This window comes from Miniopterus schreibersii, assembly GCF_964146895.1.
Source record: "Miniopterus schreibersii genome assembly, chromosome: 16".
In the NCBI taxonomy this organism is placed as follows: domain Eukaryota; kingdom Metazoa; phylum Chordata; class Mammalia; order Chiroptera; family Miniopteridae; genus Miniopterus; species Miniopterus schreibersii.
In genome coordinates, this window is record NC_138116.1 from 32,515,271 (window position 1) to 32,537,019 (window position 21,749).

Here is a 21,749-nt window from a genome sequence, read left to right on the forward strand (position 1 = left end):
CTGGGGATCCTGGCTCTGCCGCTTACTAATGAGGTTCCTTGGACAAACCCCTGAACCTCTCCGCGTTTCTGTTTCTCCATCTGGAAAGTGATGATAATGCTTATCCTTACCTTACAGGGATGCTTGAGGGTTAAATGAGCTCACACACAAAACGCACTTCGCACAGTCCTGAGTGTAACTGTTATTGAAGATACTGAGAGTGGTCAGGTGACTCAGGGCCTGGTCCCTGTGCCCAGGGATCTCACAGTCTCTGGGGGAGACAGACATTTGATTGCCAAGGCCAGTAGGGATTTGGGTGGAACAGTGAATTCTTCCTGGTGGAATCAGGGAAGGCTTCCTGAAGGAGGCATCTGAAGGTTAGAAAGAAGTCCCCTAGGATGGGAGTGGTGCAGGGGGCATTTCAGACTGAGGGAATGGGAAAAGGTATGCAGCTCTTTGAGAATCAGTGAGTCAGGCACCGAGGCAAGTGTGGAGCCTGCTCAGGGAGAGTCTTGAATGTGGTGCTGGGGAGGCGATGGCTGCCTTGGGAGAGTGGGATGGGAGCCCGTCTCCAAGGGACTTTGTGAGTTCTGGGGATGGATTTGGGAGGTAAAGAAACTGTTGCTGCTGAGGAACCGGGAGGTGGGGGGCTGGAGCTGTGTGAAGGAGGGACCCGCAGGTGGGGAGTCTGACCCACGTGAGGAGAGGGAAAGGAGTCCTGTAGAAACCGGGGTTTCATGCCCAGAGGATTTGCAAAGCTGTCACATGGGTCACTGGGGAGTGTGGGCAGAAAACCCAGTTTGCAGGGAAAGATAATGACTTTGGCCTTGAATAAGGTGAGTTTGAAGAGCTTGTGGGTTGTCCCTGTGGAGTCTGAAGTTGGGTTCTTGAGCTCAAGAGTTCAACTGAATGACTCTGGAACGATTTGTTCAACAGCGCTCGCCGTGCTGAATAGCGGGCCTTTCAGACCTGCTGGGGCTTCGTGGTACTTTCTAATGGGCGGGGTGAGGGGGCTAGACGGGAACAGAAAAAAGAACCCAGGTGATCTCACATAATGCCAGGCCCGCGGAGGGAGCAGAACAGTGAGTGATGATTGGGGGCGCAGGGGGTGCTTCAGGTGGGTGGTCACGAACAGCCTCTCCATAGAGGCGACATTTGAGTGGAGACCTGAAGGAAGGGAAGGGGCCAACCCTGAGGATGCAGAGGCCTAGAGGCAGGAACAGGCTTGGCGGCTGTGGAGGTTAGGAAGAAGGAGGGGTGGGGATGGGCTGGGGGGCTGGCGGGCATGTGCAGGTGGTGGGCAAGATGGGAACATGGACAGTTCTCCGCTGGACCAGCAGGTGGCACTGTTAGCCCAGGATTGCTGCCTCTGGGATGCGGCGGGGTGGGCTAAAGGAAGGGTAGGTGCCTTGACCTTGGGTTTGTAACTCAGGGATGTGTGCTCCCGCCCTCTGGGGAGATGAGGTCAATGCACTTGGGAGCCCTGGCTGGGGCTGGAAGAGAAGGTGACGCTTTCCTGACCTGTTCCCTCTGCTGTGTCTCCTTCAGGGTTTCTTTGCTCATGTCCCCTCCAGCAGTTTCTGTTCCCTCCCAGTGATTTGCTTTCTCCGTCTCTGTCCCTTCCCCTTCCCATTGCTCCTGGTGTAGCTGGTTCCTGTCTCGAAGATTAATTACTTGCTTTCCTGTTGTAGCTCTGATGGAGGGCATGGTGAGTCAGGGTCAGGAAGATAGTGTTTCGTATCATTTAAAAATTTTTACCCTCAACTGAGGATATGTTTTTATTGATTTTAGAGCGAGAGGAAAAGAGAGAGAGAGAGAGAAACATCGATTGGCTGCTTCCTGCACATGCCTGGCCAAGGATTGAACCCGAAACCTTCTGGTGTAGGCTACAACGCTCCAATGAACTGAGCCACCAGGACAGGGCAAGATACTGTTTCTTATCTCTGTTGCCTACTCCTTCCCGGGGCTTCTCCAGGAAAAGCCAGGGTTCTGGTAGTGACCCCAGTCAGCAGAGAGTACTGCTGGGGACCCCTCACTCCACAACCCCGTGGATCTGCCTCTCAGTGCCATGCTCTGTTCACCTCCAGCACCTCCGGCAAGCAGTCCTGGCTTCATGTCGTCCCTGACAGTGGGAACCAGGGCTTTAGCTGAGAAGGGAGAACTGGACAGCGAAACACAGGCCTGAAACAGCAGAAGAGCTCACCGGAGTGACCGCTGTGAATAGGTCATATTCATTGGATAGAGAAGCATCTACCCTACCCCATGTTTGGGACATGCCCTTTGAGTGATTTCTCAGTGGAGACTGAACTGGCTGCAGCCTGGTGTCACATCTGGCTGACATCTGGCAGGGTTAAGGCTGTTGGTTGAGCACAACAGTTAAGAGCTTGGTCTCTTAAAGCCTCCTGTGAGGTAGGCAGTCTCCTGTGCCCAGCAATGCCAGTCCCTTCGTGTCCTCGCCAGAGCAGCCATTATTCAGAGTGTGGTACATATTTTTCAAGATATTTAAAAATATTTTTACATGCATCTTAAGTAACCATAGATGTCCATACATATAGATTTAGCTCACTCCTTCCAACCATTGATAGTATCTAGCTTATGAATCTGTCCCATCTACTTATCTGTTTCCCCTCTAAATGTTTTTTCTGGTATTTTTTACTCCTATAGAAAGTGCCTCAGTGGACATCCTCATACCTGTCTGTGCACACGTGCGTGCGTTTCTCTAGACTTGAGTAAATCTTAGAGGTGCTATTGCTGGGTGATAGTGTAGGTGACTTTTTATTTTAATTATACTGCTAAGTTGTACGCCCACCACTAGTAGGTGTAAACACTTTGCCAGTCTGTTGAGGGAAACATCTTATCTCTTTGTCGTGATTTCATTTCTCTGGTTTCTCACCCTGAGTTTCTCCAGCTGTTCGTTGCCTGCACGGCCTCTGTCTGCACAGCCTCTGTCGCTCCAGCACAGTCCCCTGAAGTCAGTGGACTGCTGCTTTCTGAAGTTTCTGCACTGGTCGGGGATCTTTGCAGGCTGGTCTTTTGCTGAGAATACCCTCAACCTCTCCCTTTTCAGAAGCCCTGGGAGTCCAGAGAGCTTTAGTGACTGGAGGGGTGGCCAGCGAGTTGCTTATGAGACTGAGCACACTGACTTCTGCAGCCAAGTTCAGAGGGGCTGACCTTGGTTGGCTTTTCATCATTTCACAGTTACTAAGTCACAGGCTCTGCCCTGAGAGTCCCTTGGGGAAGCCACAGCTTGGAGCCCAAATGCATTTCATTTGCTGATTGAACCGAGAGGCTAATTCTCCTTGGGCTAACCCAGGAGTGTTGCCTACCAATTTCACACCCAACGTCAACTTCTAAGGACTTGGTCCCCTGAGAGGCTTAGGACTGGGCAGTTGAGCAGGAAGGGAGTGACCTTGGAGACAGTTTCTGTCACCTACACCCACCTCCTCAGAAAGGCCTTAAGAGAGAAAGGAGCATCTCTGCTAAGCCTCTCCCGTCAATTCTTAACCCCTTCACTAGACTGTTCCAGCCACCGAAATGCCCAGACCACATCTTATGAGTGTGTAGGTGCTCCAGCCCTCCCTTTACAGCCGAGAAAACAGACTAGGAAAGGGGCGTATAGGTAACGAGAGACAGGTTTGCTTCTGCTGACTCTGGTCCAGTGCTATTTGCACACCAGTCCTCTGTGGGCAGAATGCACGCATGCATGTGTGTACACGCATGGTCGCTGCACACGTGCACACACGAGGGCAGATACAGCCAAGGTGATGTGCTTTTTTCAACTTTTTTGTTTTGAAAATTACAACCTATGCAAAAATGAGAAGAATAATACAATGAGCATTTGTATCCGCTCATTTTCCCACTTATTAAGTTTTGCCACAGTAGTTCTCTCTCTCTCTCTCTCTGTATGATGATAGTAAAATAGAGAAAGTAGGTTGCAGACATCATGACACTTCACACCTAAATGCTCAGCAGGTGCCTACCAGAAATAATGTCATTTTCTGATATCACTACAATACCGTTACCACATATAAAAAATTAATATTAATTTAGTACTATTACTTAATATACGCTCCATATTCAAATGTTCCTCTGCTTTAAATATGGGTTGTATATTAGATTATATTACTGACACCATTAATGGTCACTCACTGCGTTTGGTTGTCACATCTCTTTAGTCTCTTTACATACAGGACTGCAGACCTGGCAAAATTGTTTCGTAATTTTTCACATTTGGGATTTGTCTGAATGTTCCTTTTTTCCTCCAAGTTTTCCTTGAATCGCCCTTGATTTTACTGAAGAGGAGCGAAATGAGTGACCTCCGTGCTGAGAGCAAAGAAAAAGGGAGAAACTCCTGCTTTACCTGCAGGGTCAGTTTTGTGCCACCCTGCCTGCCCCTTGGGTAGGGTCAAGAGGACTGTCCCCAGGCCTGTCACTCATGGGGCGGGTTGATGCATCTGGGCCTTTTTGGTGATGGGAAAGCAGCTCCAGGGGCTCTTCCTGGGAAGGCTTCTCCATAGTCCCCTTTGGCAGATGCTCCCTCGGGTGAAGGGGCTGTGTGGCCTTTTTACTTGTCTAAAGCTGCTGTTTTGTTTTCATGTGTTTTCTTGCCCATTGAGTAGAAATCTGGTGTGTTAATTAACTGGACTGCTAGTAACAGAAATCTAACTCAACAGGGCTTAAGAACAATAAAAGACAAAGGAAAAAACAAATCCAGGAAAACTTTTGTAATTGATACATTTAAGAGCAGTGACTTCAGGAATGGCTGGATCAAGGTGGGTCAGAAAATATCATCAGACAATGTTTATCCCTATCTCTTGGCTCTGTTTTCCTAGTGTTTACTTCATTCAAAGGCAGCTCACCTCTCATAAGACAGCCACTGACGTTAGAAACCCCACTTTTTCAGTGGTGCCAGCAAAAATTCAGGTGGTCATTCTGTTTGGACCAACAAGGTTTATATGCCCATCCCTGAAGCAATCACAGTGGCCTGGACCATGTTGTCACCCTAGAGCTCAGGATGGGTATGCTGAGAGAGGGACAGTCCCACTTGAACCACAAAACCCACCAGTGGTGTCAGGGTACTCCCCAAGGGAAAATCAAGGCCTGTCAACCAGAAGAAGGCACCTGAGTACTGAGCAGACAGAAAAGTAGACTCCGCCTCATCTGGTGACAGGCACTATGAACCTCTGACTGGGTGAGTCATCTCATCTCCTGGGGTCTCCAGTCCTCTTAATTTTGGATTTTGCAAGAGTCACTGTCTACAGGGACCATTTGTGTCTGGGTCCAGCTCTGCTTCTTAGTAGCTGTGTGATCCTCTGCAGAAGAGTTAGCCTCTCTGGGCCTCAGTGCTCGCCTAGCGAATGGTAATGCTATTTATATTCCTTCCCGCGGAGCTGTGTTTCCGATGGAGTGATGGCCGTGAAAGTGCTCGCAGCTGTAAAATGTTGTACAAAGGGGTGGTACTTATTACCCCCAGAGTGGTTCTTCTGCTTCGGGGCGAGCAGGGCCTGCCCTTGGAGCTGCTCCTCCAACAGGTTCGATGGTGACCTACTCCAGGCCATGGACCCCTCAGCAGGGGCGAGGTGATTCCTCCACAGGTGACCATAAAATGGGGCAGAGCACCACCCCACAAGGGGACCATCTGAGCCCTTTGCTCCTTCTCTGAGCTTCAGACAAGGGAGGGAAGAGGGTGGAAGGAAGTACACGAGCTAGCACAGCGATGCCCAATTTGGAACTGGGAAAGGGGACATTACGTGCGTGGGACAAAGACACAACATTGCCTGACACTGATCACCGGAGAAAAAGCCATTCCCTTTTCAGTTCTCTTTCAATGACCCTCACAACCTCGAGGAGAAAAATCTCAGGTATTAATATGTCTTCAATACCTCTGTGGCACTGGCTAATGGCTCTTATTCATGGAGAGAGCGGTCTCAGGCTCGGGGCCTTGGGCAGGGAGCAGTGTCTGCTCACTGGAATGTAATATCGGTGTTTCGTTTTCATTATGCTTACTTTTTAAAAAGTAGACAATTTTTTAAGGACAGTTTTAGATTTTGCAGAAAAATTGAGAAGACAGTACAGAGAGTTCCCATACACCCCATAGTCCAGTTTCTCCTGTTAGTGACATCTTGGATTAGTGTGGTACATTGGCTATAATTAATGAACCAATACTGATATTATTAACTAAAGTTTGTAGTTTTTTCAGGTTTTCTTAGTTTTTCCCTAATGTCCCTTTTCTGTTCCAGGATTCTTTCTGGGTAACCCATTCTATTTAGTTTTCACACCTCCTTAGGTTCCTCCTGGCTGTGGCAGTTTCTCAGACTTTGCTTGATTTTGGTGACCTTGTGACCTTGTGACGGTTTTGAGGACCACTGGTCAGGTAGATGATAGGATGCCTCTCAAATGGGATGTGTCTGCTGTTTCTCTTGTGATTAGACTGGGGTTATAGGGCTGGGGCAGAAGACCACAGAGGTAAAGTGTTGTTTTCATCACATAATATCAGAAGTACACACGATCAGTATGACTAATCACTGTTGACGTTGGCCTCGATCCCCTGACTAAGGCAGTATTTGTCACGTGTCTCCACTGTGAAGTTATTCATTGTTTCCCCTGGTCCATACTATGTTCTTTGGAGTCACTATGCACAGCCCACACCCAAGGAGTAGGGCATTTATTATATTTAATTTTATAGTTACCTTATTTGTGGGAAATGATTATATCCATTTATGGCATTCATACAAAGTATTTTAGGAAGTAAGTTGATTTATAGAAAAATATTAAGTAGCTAAAGTTAGGTACTATTTAGTGATAAGTAAATTAGGTAAATAAATAAAGTAGACATTTCAAAAATCAAGAGAGCCATCCTTGAATGGTAGATGTTAGAGAAACTCTGGAGGCAAGTAGATATGGAGAATATGGGCTGGGAAAATGCACAGGCCTCAGGTTCACCTCCTGGCCTGTTCCCAGAGTGCCCTTAAGACAGAGAAGCAGGTGTATATTCACGGGCAGTGACAGAAGTGGCTCCTGGGACATTCCAAACAGCCCAAAAGAGCTGTGGCCACCCCAGGGATGAGCATGACCCCTCTCTGGGCATGACCTTTCCCCTTCCTTCTCTCTGGTTCTCCTGATCCTATAGCATTTCTAATGGACCAGCTCGGAGACCTGGGGTGGGGGGAGCTTGTGGCAGCACCCTGTGCAGATAGTCTCTGAACAGGTCCAGGTCTCAAACCTCCCCACAAGCTCAAGGTCAGAAAGGTCCTTCATGAATGTCTACTCCACAGCCCAGGTGGTATGTCCTGTTTATAGATGGGAGCAGGGACCTGTCTAGGTCAGCAGCTGGTCAGGGCCAACAACGAACACGTCTGACTCTGAGGTCCACGCTTGGCTAACAGGTAGGGTTGGCCATCACCCTTGGGTACAGAATAAGTTACACTCCTTCATTTTTCTTTTTCAAAAATTATTTTTAATTTATTGGGATGGCATTGATTTGAAAAACCATACAGGTCTCAAGTGTAAGACTCAATGAAACGCCATCTGCACACTGCATTGTGTGCCCATTGTCTCAAAGCGAAGTCTCTTTCTGTCCCCATGTCCCCCCCTTTGCCCACCTCCACCTACCCCCATCCACTCCCCCATTTTTCTAAAAATACTTTAAAAAATCCCTCTAGAGTTGGCAGGAAGTACAGTATTTTGGAGTCTGCCCTCCCTGGGGTTGTCTAATATCGGGAAGTACTTTCAGGTGCCCTGAGAGAGACCTTGGAGTTGGAGATGCTGCTTTGAAGCTTCTCCCCGGCCGGCTCACAGGGCAGCACCAGCTTGGCCTGGGGCTTCTAAGTAGGCATCCTTTAGCCTGAGTTTGGGCACCTGTGAGAGGGTTGGGGGTGGGTTTCCTTCCCCAGGACAGTGACGCCCTCTGGCCAACCCAATTCTGGCAAGTCAAGAGCCTGGGAAGGATTTTCTGGGGCCACATAAGCTCGGACTGCGGGACATACGATCCTCCTGGGGACGGGGTACCCTTCCTCACCTCCTCTCTCCCTGCCTCCCTCCTCACTTCCAGCTTATTTATTGAGGGTTAGAGCGTGTCAGATGCCATCCTGGGTGCGGGGTGGGCTGGGGGGTGATGGTGACATCGAAGACATACGTGGTGTTGGCCCCCATGCGCTTTACATTCCACTGGGGCAAACAGACCAAAAAACAAGCAAACACAAATCAACAAACAAACAAACACCCCTCCTTACCCCCCACCCCAAGCTAGAATAATTGTCACGAAGGAAGCAAACCAGGGTGGGTATAGAATAACCGAGGGGATATGCTCTAGGTGAGTGGTCAAGGAAGGCCTCTCTGGGGAGGGGACATTCTTGAGGGACAAGTCAACAGCTGAGAAAGCAGCTCGGTTGATTTCCCCACGGGACCTGCTGGTTACATTACACTGTCCATTAATTCCCTGCCTAGACTCCTGCCCAGCATCCCACTGCCCTTTGGAGAGGGTGGGTTGAGACTGTTTCTGCTCCAGGTTCTCCAAAGGCAGGACCCTTGCTTGCCCAGCATCATGAAGAAAACATTCTCATAACTGACACGGGGTCACTTGAATGTCACTGCCGACCTTGCCTGGAGACACTCTTACACCGTCTCCACGTGTCCGCCCCGTGACAGGTTTGATGGATGGTGTTCACAGAAAGCTGCCTGCCGAGCCCAGCTCCCCATGACCTTGAAACTGCTCTAATGTCTGAAGAGGAAGGAAACAATTGGGAAGCTGGTCCTTTAGTTATTAGCTGTGACCCATCGTTTGTGACCCATGCTGCTCCTGTCCTGCCTGGTGACTATGAGTGAGGGGGCTGGGGCAGGAGAGAAGATGAATGGAAGCAAAGAGCTTGTTAGGGTGAAAGGAAAATGGGTGCAGTTTCTGAAGCTGCTTTGGGACTTGGGGTTTTCCCTAAGGGTGGAGGGGAGTTGCTAACCAAAAGAGAGCGTAGGTTACAACAAGGCTGATGCAGGCTAGACAGCTGGAAGAACTTTCCTGATTGAAATCAGACCTGATGAAAAGCTTGCAAATTGCAGACACACAGCTGCTCAGCAGGAGGCTCAGAGCTGGGGAGTCTGTGTCTGCACAGTAGCTAAGCTTTGTGTTTGCCTTGAAGGCTAAAAGGACTTAATGTCAGGGTGGGAAAGAGCCATTAATACGATGAGTCCAGAGTCTATTGTGAAGGGAAGTACTATTGACTAAGCAGAAAGGCTTTGATCCCGCCCACTAATAGGAGCAATTTCCTCTGGAAAGGAGTGTCTGACCCAGACTTCTTTTGGGACCCAAAGAAGCAAGAGATTAGTTCAGACAACAGGAAACAAACAAACAGAATTTATCGGAAATCTGGTCGGTAGGGCACCAACTTTTGAATGTTCTGGTTGACTAGGCTTGTGAGCGATCTGCTCCGCTTGGTCTCTCTCTCTCTCTCTCTCTCTCTCTCTCTCTCACACACACACACCCACACCCGAGTGTGCTGGGAATGCAGGCACACTGCACCTAAACCCTAGATCACACCATGGGCGTCTGGGTGTCAGTAAACAGCTCATGCACAGTAGCACCCCAGTCTTCCTCAAAACTCTTTTTAAAAACCTTTTTTAGGAGAGTATGGAATTTGTTAGATATAGGATACAAAATAAAACCCATCCAGAGCTCCCTTTATTCCTATAGATTTCCCACCCCAAACCTCCTAAAATCATTTCGCACCACAAAATGGCCAGCGAAGAATAAAAGCGTGTGAAGCTTCCGAAAGTGACAGATGCTCAGCCTGAGGGTGGCGACTGGGTCAGGTGAGCCCATTTCTGGAGGAGCCCCCCGCTGCTCCGTCACAGCAGCAGGCCGATACTGCAGCCTCCTGGAGTGGACGCTGATGTCCGGGGCGCCCTGTGCATGTGATTGGCCCGAGCTGCTGGGCCGGGGCTGGCCACTGACGTCCTCTGTGCGTCCTTCAGCTGCTTCTCCACTTCCTCTGCACCCTTCAGCTGCATCCTTCAGCAGCGGATCCTGCTGCTGCGCCACTAGCGCCTGAGAGAGCCCATGCATGGCAACGTTTAGGTGGAGGGGCTCCTTACACATGCAGGACTTGCCAGGGGACAATATCAGCTTGTTGCCCAGGAAACGGTGATAAAGGAGCAGCTCTTCCTCAGGTGTGCATGGGGCCAGGTTACTCTTCCAAGTTGACCCAGACATAGAGGCCAGAGCCATGAGTGAGAAAAGGGGTCTTCAATGCCTTCAACCTGTTAGTGATGTACCGTGAGCTGCCTGCTCAAAACTCACAGGCAGCAAACAGATGCAAGTCAGAAGGAAAAATGGGGAGCCAAAGGGAGGTTCTAAAGTTAGTGTCAGAAAGCCCTGAGCTACTCTTGACTTTTGCCAAGCTCTGTTATTTGGTTCCCAGTGAGTGGTCACTGTGAGCAAGGACTCCAAATAGCACAGCGAGAAAGGCACTTAAAGAGGACCTGCCAGCCCTGGCCAGTGTGGCCTAGTTGGTTGGGTGTCATCCCATGCACCAGAGGGTTGCTGGTTTGATTCCCAGTTGGGCACATGCCTGGGTTTCGGATCCCGGTGGAGGGCATGCGGGAGGCAGCCGATCGATGTTTCTCTCTCTCCCTCTCTCTCCCTCTCTCTCCCTCTCTCCCTCTCTCTCCCTCTCTCTCCCTCTCTCTCCCTCTCTCTCCCTCTCTCTCCCTCTCTCTCCCTCTCTCTCCCTCTCCCTCTCCCCCCTTCCTCTCTCTCTAAAAATCAATAGAAAAATATCTTTAAAAAAAAGGATCTGCCAGGTGTTTTTACATGCATTCTCATTTAATTAATGATAACATCTACCTTTTTACTTATTTACAAATGAATATGTAGTCCTTATAAGTTTGTGAATAGAAGAAAAATACAAAGAACAGTGGAAATCATAATTCCAGAGAAAATCCCTATTAACCTTTTTTTCTACTGTGAACATTTTTATTTACTTTTTTAAAAATTCTCACCCAAAGATGTTTTTCCATTGCTTTTCAGAGAGAGTGGGAGGGAGAGAGAGCAACATTGATGTGAGACACATCAATTGGCTGCCTCCCATATGCTCCCTGGGCTGGGGATCGAGCCTGCAACTGAGGTGCGTGCCCTTGGCTGGAACTGAACTGGGGACCCTTTAGTCCGAGGGACGACACTCTAACCACTGAGCCAAACCAGCCAGGGCTTCCCTTGCTTTTTATTATGGAAAATGTCCGGCATATACAAAGTAAATAGAACAGTATAATGAACCCCATTCTGCTGTTCTAGTTTCATCCGTACCTCTACCCACTCCACACCCCACTCTATTTTTATTACTATTATTAATTTCAGTTTTTTAATCTTTACTCAAGGATATATTCTTATCCATGAGAGAGAGAGAGAGAAACACAGGTAGGCCGCCTCCCCCATGTCCCCTGACTGGGGATTGAACCCACAACCCTTTGGTGCACGGGATGACACTCCAACCAACTGAGCCATCAGGCCAGGGCTCAGTTCTTTTTTGAGGTAAAATTTACATACATTGAAATGCACGAATCTTAATTATACATTTTGGACAAATGGATCGCACCACCCTATCCTGATATAGAACATTTCCATCCATCTCTCCAGAAAATCTGCCACCCTCAGAGACAATCACTGTTCTCATTTTTTTGTACCTCAGATGGTCTGTTTTAGAGCTTTGTATAAATGGAATCATACAGTAAGTATATTTGGCATCCGGCTTCTTTCACTCAGCATAATGTTTTTGAAATTTAGCCATCTTGTTGCCTGTGTCGGTACTTTGTTCCTTGTTATTGTGGAGTGACAATCCACGGTGTGGATATACCACAGTTGGTCGATGGGCTGTCTCTTGAATATATCTATGAACATTTCCGCACAAGTCTCTGTGTGGCCCATGCATGCTCATTTAATCCTGGCAAGAACCCCAGGAGGATGGCACTGTTGTTACCCCATTTTATAGATGACAAAACTGAGGCTCAGAGAGGTTAAATTTCTAGTTCAAGGCCACACAGAAAGTAAAAGCTGGAGATGGGATTCTAGCCCAGGTTTGACTGCAGGGTCTTTTAGTTTTTATTCCCTCACTAGTATCTTGGTACCACAGCTGACTGAGGCCTGTAAGTATAGCGACACATGGGCCCTCACCTCAGTGGCCTTTTAGTACATAGTTTTAGCTCAGTACAGCAGGTGGTATTGATAATAACGGCTCAGAGTCACCAGGAAAAGATTACATTAAACTTGTCTTTATAAAGGCCAAAAATATGGAAGACATTTCAGAGAAATTTGTAGCCAGGGTCATTACAGTAAAGGCAAGCAAGCAAATAAGCAAAAGTTTTGCTACTTAAAGCTCTGTTGTCTGGAAATCTTACTTCGGTGTAATACGTCATCTTCCAAGGAGGCCAGGCACACGGGCATCGAAGGCATTAACTGGGCATATAAAATAGTATATAAATAATACATGTATAAGAAACCACTCTGTTTTTTGTAGAGCGAAACAGAATGGATTTTTGGAGAGTCTGCTGGTCCTTGCTTTGGAAGATGTTGCTAAGCAATGTTGCTAATATTATGGAGAGACAGCTTCCCTCCCCACTTTTCCACTCAGCCCCAGAAACCCTAGAGCTGGAAGTGACTTTGGTGGCAGCAGCAGCCGGGGAGGTTTGGTAATCAGCGAGGTGGGGGCTGTGGGGACCCTGAGAGAGGCCTGCTGCAGGTCACTCAGCCCTCCGCCTCATAGGCTCCTGTTTCCCCGCAGTGACCCCTGGGCAGCCTCCATGCAAAATTCACTTCATGCTCATCAGAAATTTCACACAGAAAAATCCTTTTGAATATTTCTATTATGGTAAAAATTATAGTCATACTGCTTAGGTTCATGGATTCAAAATTCCATAAATGAACCAAAAAGAAATATTTTAAATACCTTTAGTAACCCAGCTCCCTATTTGGAACCCCTAAAGGGGAAATCAACAAAGTTCAGATCGCATGCATTGCAGGCTCAGGGCACCAAATGAAGTGCAGTCCACAGGCTGGATGCCTGCCATTGAGTGGGATTTGTGGGTTTCCTCCGGGCATGGCTTCCTTTCCCCAGAGCTCGGAAATGCCACACAAGTCACCAAGACCTCTTTCCAAAATCTGAGCCAGGTTCTGGCCAGAACTTCAGCTCAGTATGATATGTGTAGCTCCAGGAAAGTACGTGGAGCTGCGGGGCCCAAGCTTGGCTTTCAGGTCTCCCAGCCCGCATGGCCTGATGTGTAATCAGAAGGACCCCGTTGTGGTGGGATGCACCTCTTTGGGGGTGGGCGTGGGCTCTGAGCGAGGAGGTTGGGAGCTGGGAGGAGTCAACATTTTGGCAGACTCCTGTCTCTCTCTCTCTTCAAAATAGAAACTGCTTCCCTACCTCAAATGACCTTCTCAATCTTTCCCTTACCCACCCCCTTCCCCTCCTTCTCTCCCTCCCCCGTCTTTCCCTCCCTCCTCTGCCTCTCCCTCGCCTACCCTCTCCCCTTTTCCTCATATGGTGGTATTCCCGAAATGCACCCGTCGCGTGGCCCAGCAGGGGGCGCGGATGAACCAGCCAGGCCTGCCTGGCAGCACTGGTGTGAGTGCTCTGCAGAGCTGAGAGCTGAGGGGAGCTTCTCAGTGATTTCTCCCAGCTGGTGTGTGTGTGTGGGTGTTTCCAAAGGCATGAGAGACTCGGGGTGCCTGTCCTGAGTAGGTCTAAAGTTGTGTGTTTATAACTCTTGAACTTTTCCAACGTCTGTGTGATTCACTGATGGCTGCAAGCCCTGTCCCTGCAGAAGGGGAGGGGTAAGGCATCTGAAGATATCTGTTTCCCTAAAAGGCCTCACCCCGTGGCTCCAAAGCCCCTCTTGCCCCACATCTACTCCCAATCCATTCTGTAGGGTCATAGAGGCCCTGGGAGTCAGAGGTGCTGTGGAATAAAGAGGGAGCACCGGCCCCAGGCTCCCTGTGGGACTTAGGCTGCCGCAGTGGGGCTGATCCCGGTTTCACAGGGATGTGTCTCCTGCAGCGGTTCCCAGGCAGAGGCCCTTTTCTTCGGGACCAAGCATGCGTGTTTGCCTGTCTCACCCCACTGCCCCCTTAAGACCGGCTGTGCAGCTGTCTGCCCTGTGTTCATGATTAACTTCCCTGTCTCCCCCCCACCTCCATTCCCACCCAGGCCCCCTGAGCCTTTGGATTTCCCCAGACTGGGGCAGAGACCCAGGCTGGCAGCTGCCTGGCACTTTGTTCTCAGGGACTGTGAGGAGGGGAAGACTAACATGGGTCTTTGAGGTCCCACTGCTGGGGATAAGCCCTGCCTGACAGATTGGGATTTGGGAGAAGAGCTGTCCTCTCACCACGACAGTCCTCACAACCTCACTCCCTGTGGACTGGACATGTCCAGCCTTCTCAGTCCACCCCAAAGTGACCCACGGACAAGGCCTTAGAAGACCTTCGAATCTCTAATGTGAAAATCTTTTTCTTCTCTTTCAAACTGTGTGATTTCTTCAAGGACAGTGTTTTTGTTTGGTGCAAGTGTGTGGCTAACACCTAACACTCATCAATTTTTCTCTTTTTATGAAGGTGCTTCAGGCTCAGAGCCTTCGTCAGGCAGGTCTAATGAGCTAAAATTTAAGAAATTTGTATTTGTTTTCATGGTGTGAATGACAAGTGATGATGGATTTTCATTTAGGGGAATAAAAATGTTTTCTTTTAAAATTAAGTAAAGAATGAGTTGATTTAATTACATAAAAAAATAAGTAAATGTTGTGAGGGTGGTATGGGAGTGGCCTAATTTTGGGGAACAGTGGCTGGGTAACATTATTGCACAAGTGAGGTGGGAATGGGATGGTTTGTGGTTCGAGTGTGTTAAGCCCTATTTGTTCTGGGCCAGGGTGGTCTTCCATTTCTCTCACCCTAGTCTCTTGCACAAAGCTCTACACATTGCTGGGACTGTTTGATAAACGGTGGAATGGACAAGTCTAGCATAGACGGCCCTTACATTCTCTACTGTGGCAGAGTCCATTATGCTGTGGTGTTTCCTGTGTGGGGTGTGGGCAGAAGGAAGGGCTCTCCCACCCCCAGGAAACTTCTACCTCTTAGGCCCCCAGATATCAGATCAGGTTATAGTCTTTTGGAGACAACCTTGTGTTTCTAGCCACATTAGGCCATGGAATAATCATGGTTGTAGAGGAGCTGAGAGGGCCTGGGACCCCAGAACTACAATGAATCAAGTTACCTGCTTGGTGGAAAAAGTTTTCACCTTCATCCCAAGGTCCTATTGCCCACTGATGCACTTGACCTAGAGTATCTCCCAGACAGTAGGGGATGGGAGGGGGTGAACCACACTCACCCACCTGGGGGGGAGTCAGGCTTTGCCCTGAGACAAGCAGCTTACTCTTGTGTGTGGATAAAATATACCCCTTGCTGGGGCTAGACCTATGGCCTGTGCCCCCAGCATCCTCCCTGTCATCTGGCTGAAGTAGTCTGTCAGCTAACATGTCAGTTCTGTGTACTGCTGGAGGCAGGACAAGCCCTGGGTTGCCTGTGCCAGGTTCTGCCCTCTTCCCCACTGAGGACATTCATTTCCCCATTCTTTTTACAGACGTTTTCCCAGGTCACTACTGGTTTAGTCCTTGCAGCTGGCCTAGCTGCAGTCCCAGGGGTGGGGCCTGGGTCACTCACTCTCTGGCTATATGTAGATGTCCATCGCAATATTTGTGATCCCCACCATCCAGGCAGGCTCAGGGGGACTGAGGCTGCTGTTAATGGATGCTTCATAAATAAACCAGGCACATTTTGGCACCAGTGCACCTCTCCTCCACCCCAACTCCAATGCCAGCAAGAAGCTGTGCCCACAGGAGAAGTGGGGTTGAGGCCTTAGGCCTTTGAATTTATCTGTAGCTCCTGTCACCTCTCCAGCAAGGTCCAGATTTTCTGTGCTTGATTCAACACTAGGCTGTATTACAAAAACAAGGCAAATTGCCTCACGGACTTCTTTGGCCCCAATAGGGCTGTTTCCAAAATGGACTAATTGGCTTGTTTTAATTCCCTCCAGCCCTCTCACTGATTGTCTTTCCTAGGGGGCTGGAGGGAGAAGCAAAGCCAGTAGACTCAGGGTGATGGTGGGGGTGGTGCTGAGTGGGGGCTAGCCTTCCTGGCAGCAAATGGAGGTGGGGCTGAGGAGCACCCCGCGCTCAGAGCTGAGACCAGGCCAAGACCCTTTCCCCACGAGCTGGCGTGACTTTCTTGAGGATGAAGCTGGAATGCGGTGCGCGGGGTCAGGGGAAGAACCGACAGACGCGGGGTGTGTGCGGCGGTCAGCGCTAGAGCTGGGATGCTGGGGGGTGGGATGTTACCCAGTCCCAACCCCTGAGTCTCCCCGGCCATCTGGGACGCGAGGCCAAAGTGTAGCCGCGGGGAAACTGACCACTGACCGCATGTATGTTAACGGGGGACTGACCCCAGCCCACTAAAGCGCCCCCGCTGGAGTGAACTACCCACACCCCACCCACAGTCCTTTCCCGGGCATGGGGAGAGGGGAGAGGTAGCCTCCGGTGGAGTCACAGCGCCAGGGGGCCTCGGGCCAGCGAGGGCGGGCGCTTGGCTCGGGCGCCCCGCTCCCCGCCCGGCCGCCCGGGCTCGGGGCGGGGAGGCCTGCGGCGGTGCCCGCGCACCAAGGTAGTTTCGCTTGGACCGAGGACGCGTGTTTCCTCTCGGTGCATGTTTTTTCTCCCTGTTTTTAAAGCCAGTGACAGCATCGTAGAACTATCCCGGCGGGCCGGGCTGGGAAAGCGCGTCAGCCGCCTTTGCCTGGGGAGGGAGCGGGCCGGCCGGCGGGGCGGGGGTGGAGGGAGAGGCGAGAGGCGGGAGGCGGCCCGGGCGCGGGGGACAGGCGCACGCGGGCGCCGGGACCCCGGGAGCGCCGGGCGCGAGCGGACCGCCTCCTGGGGCTGGCGGCGGGGCCGCGGGATCCGCTCGCCCCCGGGGCACCCCCGGCGGAGCCCGGGAGGCGGGGTCAGGGCGGCGTCCCGGCGCGGGCGGCGCGTCTGAGCCTGAGCCCCGGAGCCGCCCGTCCGGGCCGCGCCCCGAGCGAGCCTTGGAAATGCCCGCGCTCGGGGAGCGGGCGCCGGCTACTCGGCGGGCCCCGAGGAGACGCTGAAGGTCGCCGGGAAGTGTGCGCCCAGTCACCTGACACCCGGGGCGCACCTAGGCGGGGCGGGGTCCATGCGCGGCGGGCGGCCGGGGGCCGGCAGCGGGCGGCGCGGAGCGCGCGGAGCCGGGCCGACGGGGGCGCGCGGCGGGCGGGCGAGGGCGCGGCCGGGCACCCGCGGCCGCCTCGCCATGTCCCAGCCGGCGGGAAGGATGCATTGCCGGAAGGCAGGGATCCGCGCCGCCGTGGTGCTCATCGGACTCCTGCACAAATCCCGAAAACAGAATAAAGAGAAAAGGTAAAGCCTGGCAGCGCCAGCTCCCCGTTCTCTCGGCTCTCGTGCTAAAATCCCTTTTTCTTTAGGGGCCGACTTTTCCAAAAGGGCATCTGGCTCCGAGTTGGGTTGGAAAATGCCTCCACCCCAGGCGCCGTCGGGGGAGCGAGTTGAGAGCTTGGCCCCAGACACTGGCTGTTGTGAGGAAGCGCAGGCAGGGCAGCCGGAGGGCCCTTGGGGCTTCGTCCCCAACCGACCGGCACCGAGTCCTGAGCCTCCGCTCCCGGCGTTTCCCGATCGATGCGCCCCGGTCGAAGCCTGCAGCGCGGGTACCATTGATCCGACCCGGGCGACCCGGCCCCGGCTCGGCCCGAGTGGCTCAATGCGCTGGAAATGCCATTTGCTTCTCTGCAACTTGGCCGGGCCCGCGAGGTGCCCGCCAGACCGTGATCTGCTTGCTTTGAGCATGGCTCGGGCGGGCAAGGAGCAAGTTTGGAGGTTGCTTCAACCCCTCCCTCCTAGTCCCTCCTCCCCCATGCCTCTCTGTCTTTGGGTTTTTCTGTCTTTAACTGCACTTTTCTTGGGGTTGCTCTCCTAATCGTTTCCTCCTGGGGTATTGGAAATCGTTCTCCCAGGTTATGTCAGAGATACAGCCTGGGCCACCTATGGGATTAGGTGTGGGTTTCCAGTGGGCAAAGGAGCTTCTGGGGGCAGCTTCTGGGGTCCAGCCCCCAGCTGCAGGCTTGATGTCGGCAAGACCCCAGCAAAGCTGCTTGCACAGGCTGGCGCAGCCTCGGTCTCTGCTAGGGTGCAGGAGCCCCAAGCTTCCCAGCAACTGGGGGTCATGGGAGCTGACTGTTCACAGAGGTGTGTGGAGTTGGGGTAACCTCTGCTGGCCCTGCTGGATCCTAATTTCCAGAGGAGTTTCGGAGTGGTTGGTGCTTTGCTCTGCATTAGACAAGGGCGGATAGACAAAGGATAAGGCAAGGGCAGAGGACAGAGACATCTGGGCGGTGACTGGTGGCCCTTGGACTTGCCCAGAAGCTGTGTGTGCCTGGTGGAGGTGGTAGGCAATGAACTGGAGCACTTTCAGAAGCTGGCATGGGTGGCCCCTGTGGTTGTCTCCTATCCCTCCTCTAATGCATCCCTCCTATAATGTAGTCTAATTCGATGTTTCCCACAGCATAGGATGAATCTCCAGTAAAATGACTTCAGGTGATTAAGCATGAAATAACATTGAGTCACCTAGTGAGAAAGTTCTTCCCTTTTCAGTTCTCTATGAATCCTTGTGATTTCTTCAAGGGCCGAGTTTCTGGTTGATGATGGTTTGCTTTAACACTTTTTTTTTTAAAAAATATGTTTTTATTGATTTTAGAGAGAGATGAAGGGAGAAGGGGAGAGAGAGAAACATCGATGTGAGAGAGAAACATCGATCAGCTGCCTCCTGCACAGCCGCTACTGGGGACCGAGCTATAACCTGTGCCTGAGCCCTGGCCTGGAATCGGCAAGCTCTTGGTGCATGGAATGATGCTCAGCCAACTGAGCCACACCAGCCAGGGCTGGCTTTAACACTTTTTAAACACTTACTAATCTCCCTTTTATAACAAAGAACAGACCTCTGGCTCAGGGCCTTTAAATGGGGAACAAACAGTGCCTACTTATAACTCAGGCTGATTTTTTTTTTTTTTAAATTTTAAAAAATTTATTGATTTGAGAGAGAGAGAGAGAGGGACACTTAGCTGGTTTTGCACTGTTTATTTTTAGGATTCTCTCCTAGTTTTGCCCAGTGGTACTGATTTTCTTCTTTGTGGTGGTGATATAAAGCATCCCCCTAAATTGAATGTGTAAGTCACACGAATGAGCCTCTCTAATAGAAATATTGTACAAACGGTATAGAAAATGACAGGAATCCTGCAGGTGATATAGGAATGGCTCTTGTTGGGAACATGCAGGTCTAGCAGAAGAGGCTGCCAGCGAGACTCTGGAGTCCAGTCCAGGCCTGGGCGCCGTTCTTCCCTAGACCTTGATTCTTTCCATTCCCTGCCCTTCAACTTTTTAAAAAATAATAATTTTTTAATCCTCATCAGAGGATATTTTTTCCATTGCTTTTCAGAGAGATTGGAAGGAAGGGGGGGAGAAAGAGAGAGAGAGAGAAACATTGATGTGAGAGAAATGCATCAATTGGTTGCCTCCCGTACGCACCTCGACCTGGGCCAGGGATGGAGCCTGCAACTGAAGTATGTGTTCTTGGCCGGAATCGAACCCGGGACCCTTTAGTTTGAGAGGCCCACACTCTAATCACTGAGCCAAACTGGCTAGGGCTGCCCTTCAGATTTTTATCTGCAGAGGTGGGATGAACAAGCCAACCCTCTAAAGTCAGGAGGATATGAGATGGTTGTTCTGAGTCCACCTGGACCTATTTTGAGAATGAGAAGGAAGATGTACTTGATAGAAAGGTAGATGCATTGGATCAGTACCTGTCTCTGAGTATAGGATGTGTGTGTGTGGGGGGGTGGCTGGGAAGTCGCTGCACTGGGAGCTAGAAGTTCTAGTCCTGTGATAGTATAGATTTAATCTTCCTGAGCCTCAGTTTCTGCATCCACACAAAGGGCTTTTGAGGCTCAAGTGAGATAATGGGGGGCAAGATGCAGCTGAAAGGTAGGAAGTGATGCATGAAGATGGACGGGTTTCATCAGAGCTGCTCTCTCTGGCATTATGCCTCCAGAAACCACGGTAAGATGTCTGATGGTGACAGCCCCACTAGTAGTCAAGAGCAGCCAAGCAGGGACCAGGAAGCAGCCAGGCAGGCCTGGGCCTGGGTGGGGAGAGCAGTGAGGCATTGGGAAGGACCTGGATAGGACAGGAAGGGACTGGTCTGAGTGAGGATGCCCCAGGCTCATGGCATCTTGTCCTTCCTCCTGGATGCATTGTGCTCTTTCCTGCAATGCAGCAGACATTGGTGACCCTCCTGGCCCCTACCTTCACCCCATTCTGCTGTTGTTTCTGTCATCCTGATAGGTTTGGCCATAGACTTAACCTACCCAAGGAGAGAAAGTGATTGATTGCATGTTGGTGCTGAAAGACCTTTGCTTCCCTTGCTGTAACCCGGAGTTACTGTTTCTTTAAGCATCTGAAATCAGTTCAGTGCACACTGTTGACCCTTCCTCTGTGGGTACCGGCCATGGGGGCCTGGAGCAGGCCGCAGCTGATCTCAAGCACTCCCCAAACTCCATGCTGGGTGTGAAATTTGCTGAGCTCCTCCTTTCTTCCCTCTCTCATCGCAGGGTCAGGTCAGACTCAGGCCCTTCTTCATTTTTCCCAAAAGGCCTGATCATCCATCGATCTTCCCAGCACCTCTAATTGACAGGCGTGTGCGGATAACACTACTGGCTGTTGGCCATAAGGGATGAAATGATCAGTGTGACTTGCAGTGATGGCCCACAGTCCTTGTCACCTCCCTACTCTCCCCAGGCCACCTAGAAATATTGTATATTGGGGCAGGCAGTTGTGCCAAAGAGGATGGTAATGACACATGTATCCCATACGGGCCCAGAACCAGGACACTCCCAGGCACTCTAGGTAGGTCCCGAGAACTGTGCTCACGGCTCCAGCCTCTGTTTGCCTTCTGGAGAAATGGGTGTGGTATGCATCACCCTTGACATGACAGTTCTCTACAGGGCTTGTGGGACAACCTGGAGGTTCTGCTTCTTTCTCTCTTCCAGGGATGCCATAGCCTGGGATCCTGCAAAAGCAGTGGTGTGTTTGAGAGGGCACTGATTTGAGCCTGGTTCCAAGGAGGCACTTGAACAAAGCTTTCCTTGGGAACTAATAGAGAGCTCCTTTAAAGGCTTGGCTTTTCAGAGCCGGCTTTCTTTCAGAGGGGGCAGAGCAGACCAGAGCACCACTTGGGGAATGACAGGAGTGGGGGGTGGGGTGAGTGGTGCTCTCCGAGGGGGAAATGGGCGATTGTGGCTGGAAGGACCCAGGCAGGAACAGTGGGAATGGAATGTGTAAGTTCTGAAAGGTGTGGATGAAGTCAGTGTGGCCTCAGGTGTGGTATTCGGGACTGGAGAGAGGTCAGTTAGCATAAATGAAGAAGAGCTCTGGTTCTTACTGGGGGTGTTCTTTTGGAACCACTCCCACCATGGGGTTTATGAGGAAGAAAATACGAATTCACTGATCACTCAGCAAATCAGTAATGGCAGGCTCTGGAGGGCAGAACAGTGAATCCGATGGACCTGATTTCTCTGTTGTGAGGCATAATGTCTAGTGGGCTATTCCTGGATAGGTTGTTAGAAAAAGCTCATACCTAGATTTAAAAAAAAACACCACTT

The 21,749-nt window shown here is 50.9% G+C and overlaps 1 protein-coding gene across 3 annotated transcripts in view; it reads left to right on the forward strand.

Annotated features, from left to right (window-relative positions):
* The window catches only part of RAP1GAP2 (RAP1 GTPase activating protein 2), a gene marked incomplete at its 5' end in the record, with an annotated part of 170,890 nt that overhangs the window by 22,677 nt on the left and 126,464 nt on the right, over window positions 1-21,749 (forward strand). Inside the window, one exon of one of the 3 annotated variants that reach the window (XM_081161879.1) lies at window positions 17,318-17,439. The exons of 1 other annotated variant lie outside the window; for it this stretch is intronic. In XM_081161879.1, the coding sequence (XP_081018005.1) occupies window positions 17,333-17,439 (107 nt within the window). Of the gene's footprint in view, window positions 1-17,317; window positions 17,440-21,749 lie in introns of those variants that run through there. One more of the 3 variants, XM_081161881.1, reaches the window with a different exon arrangement.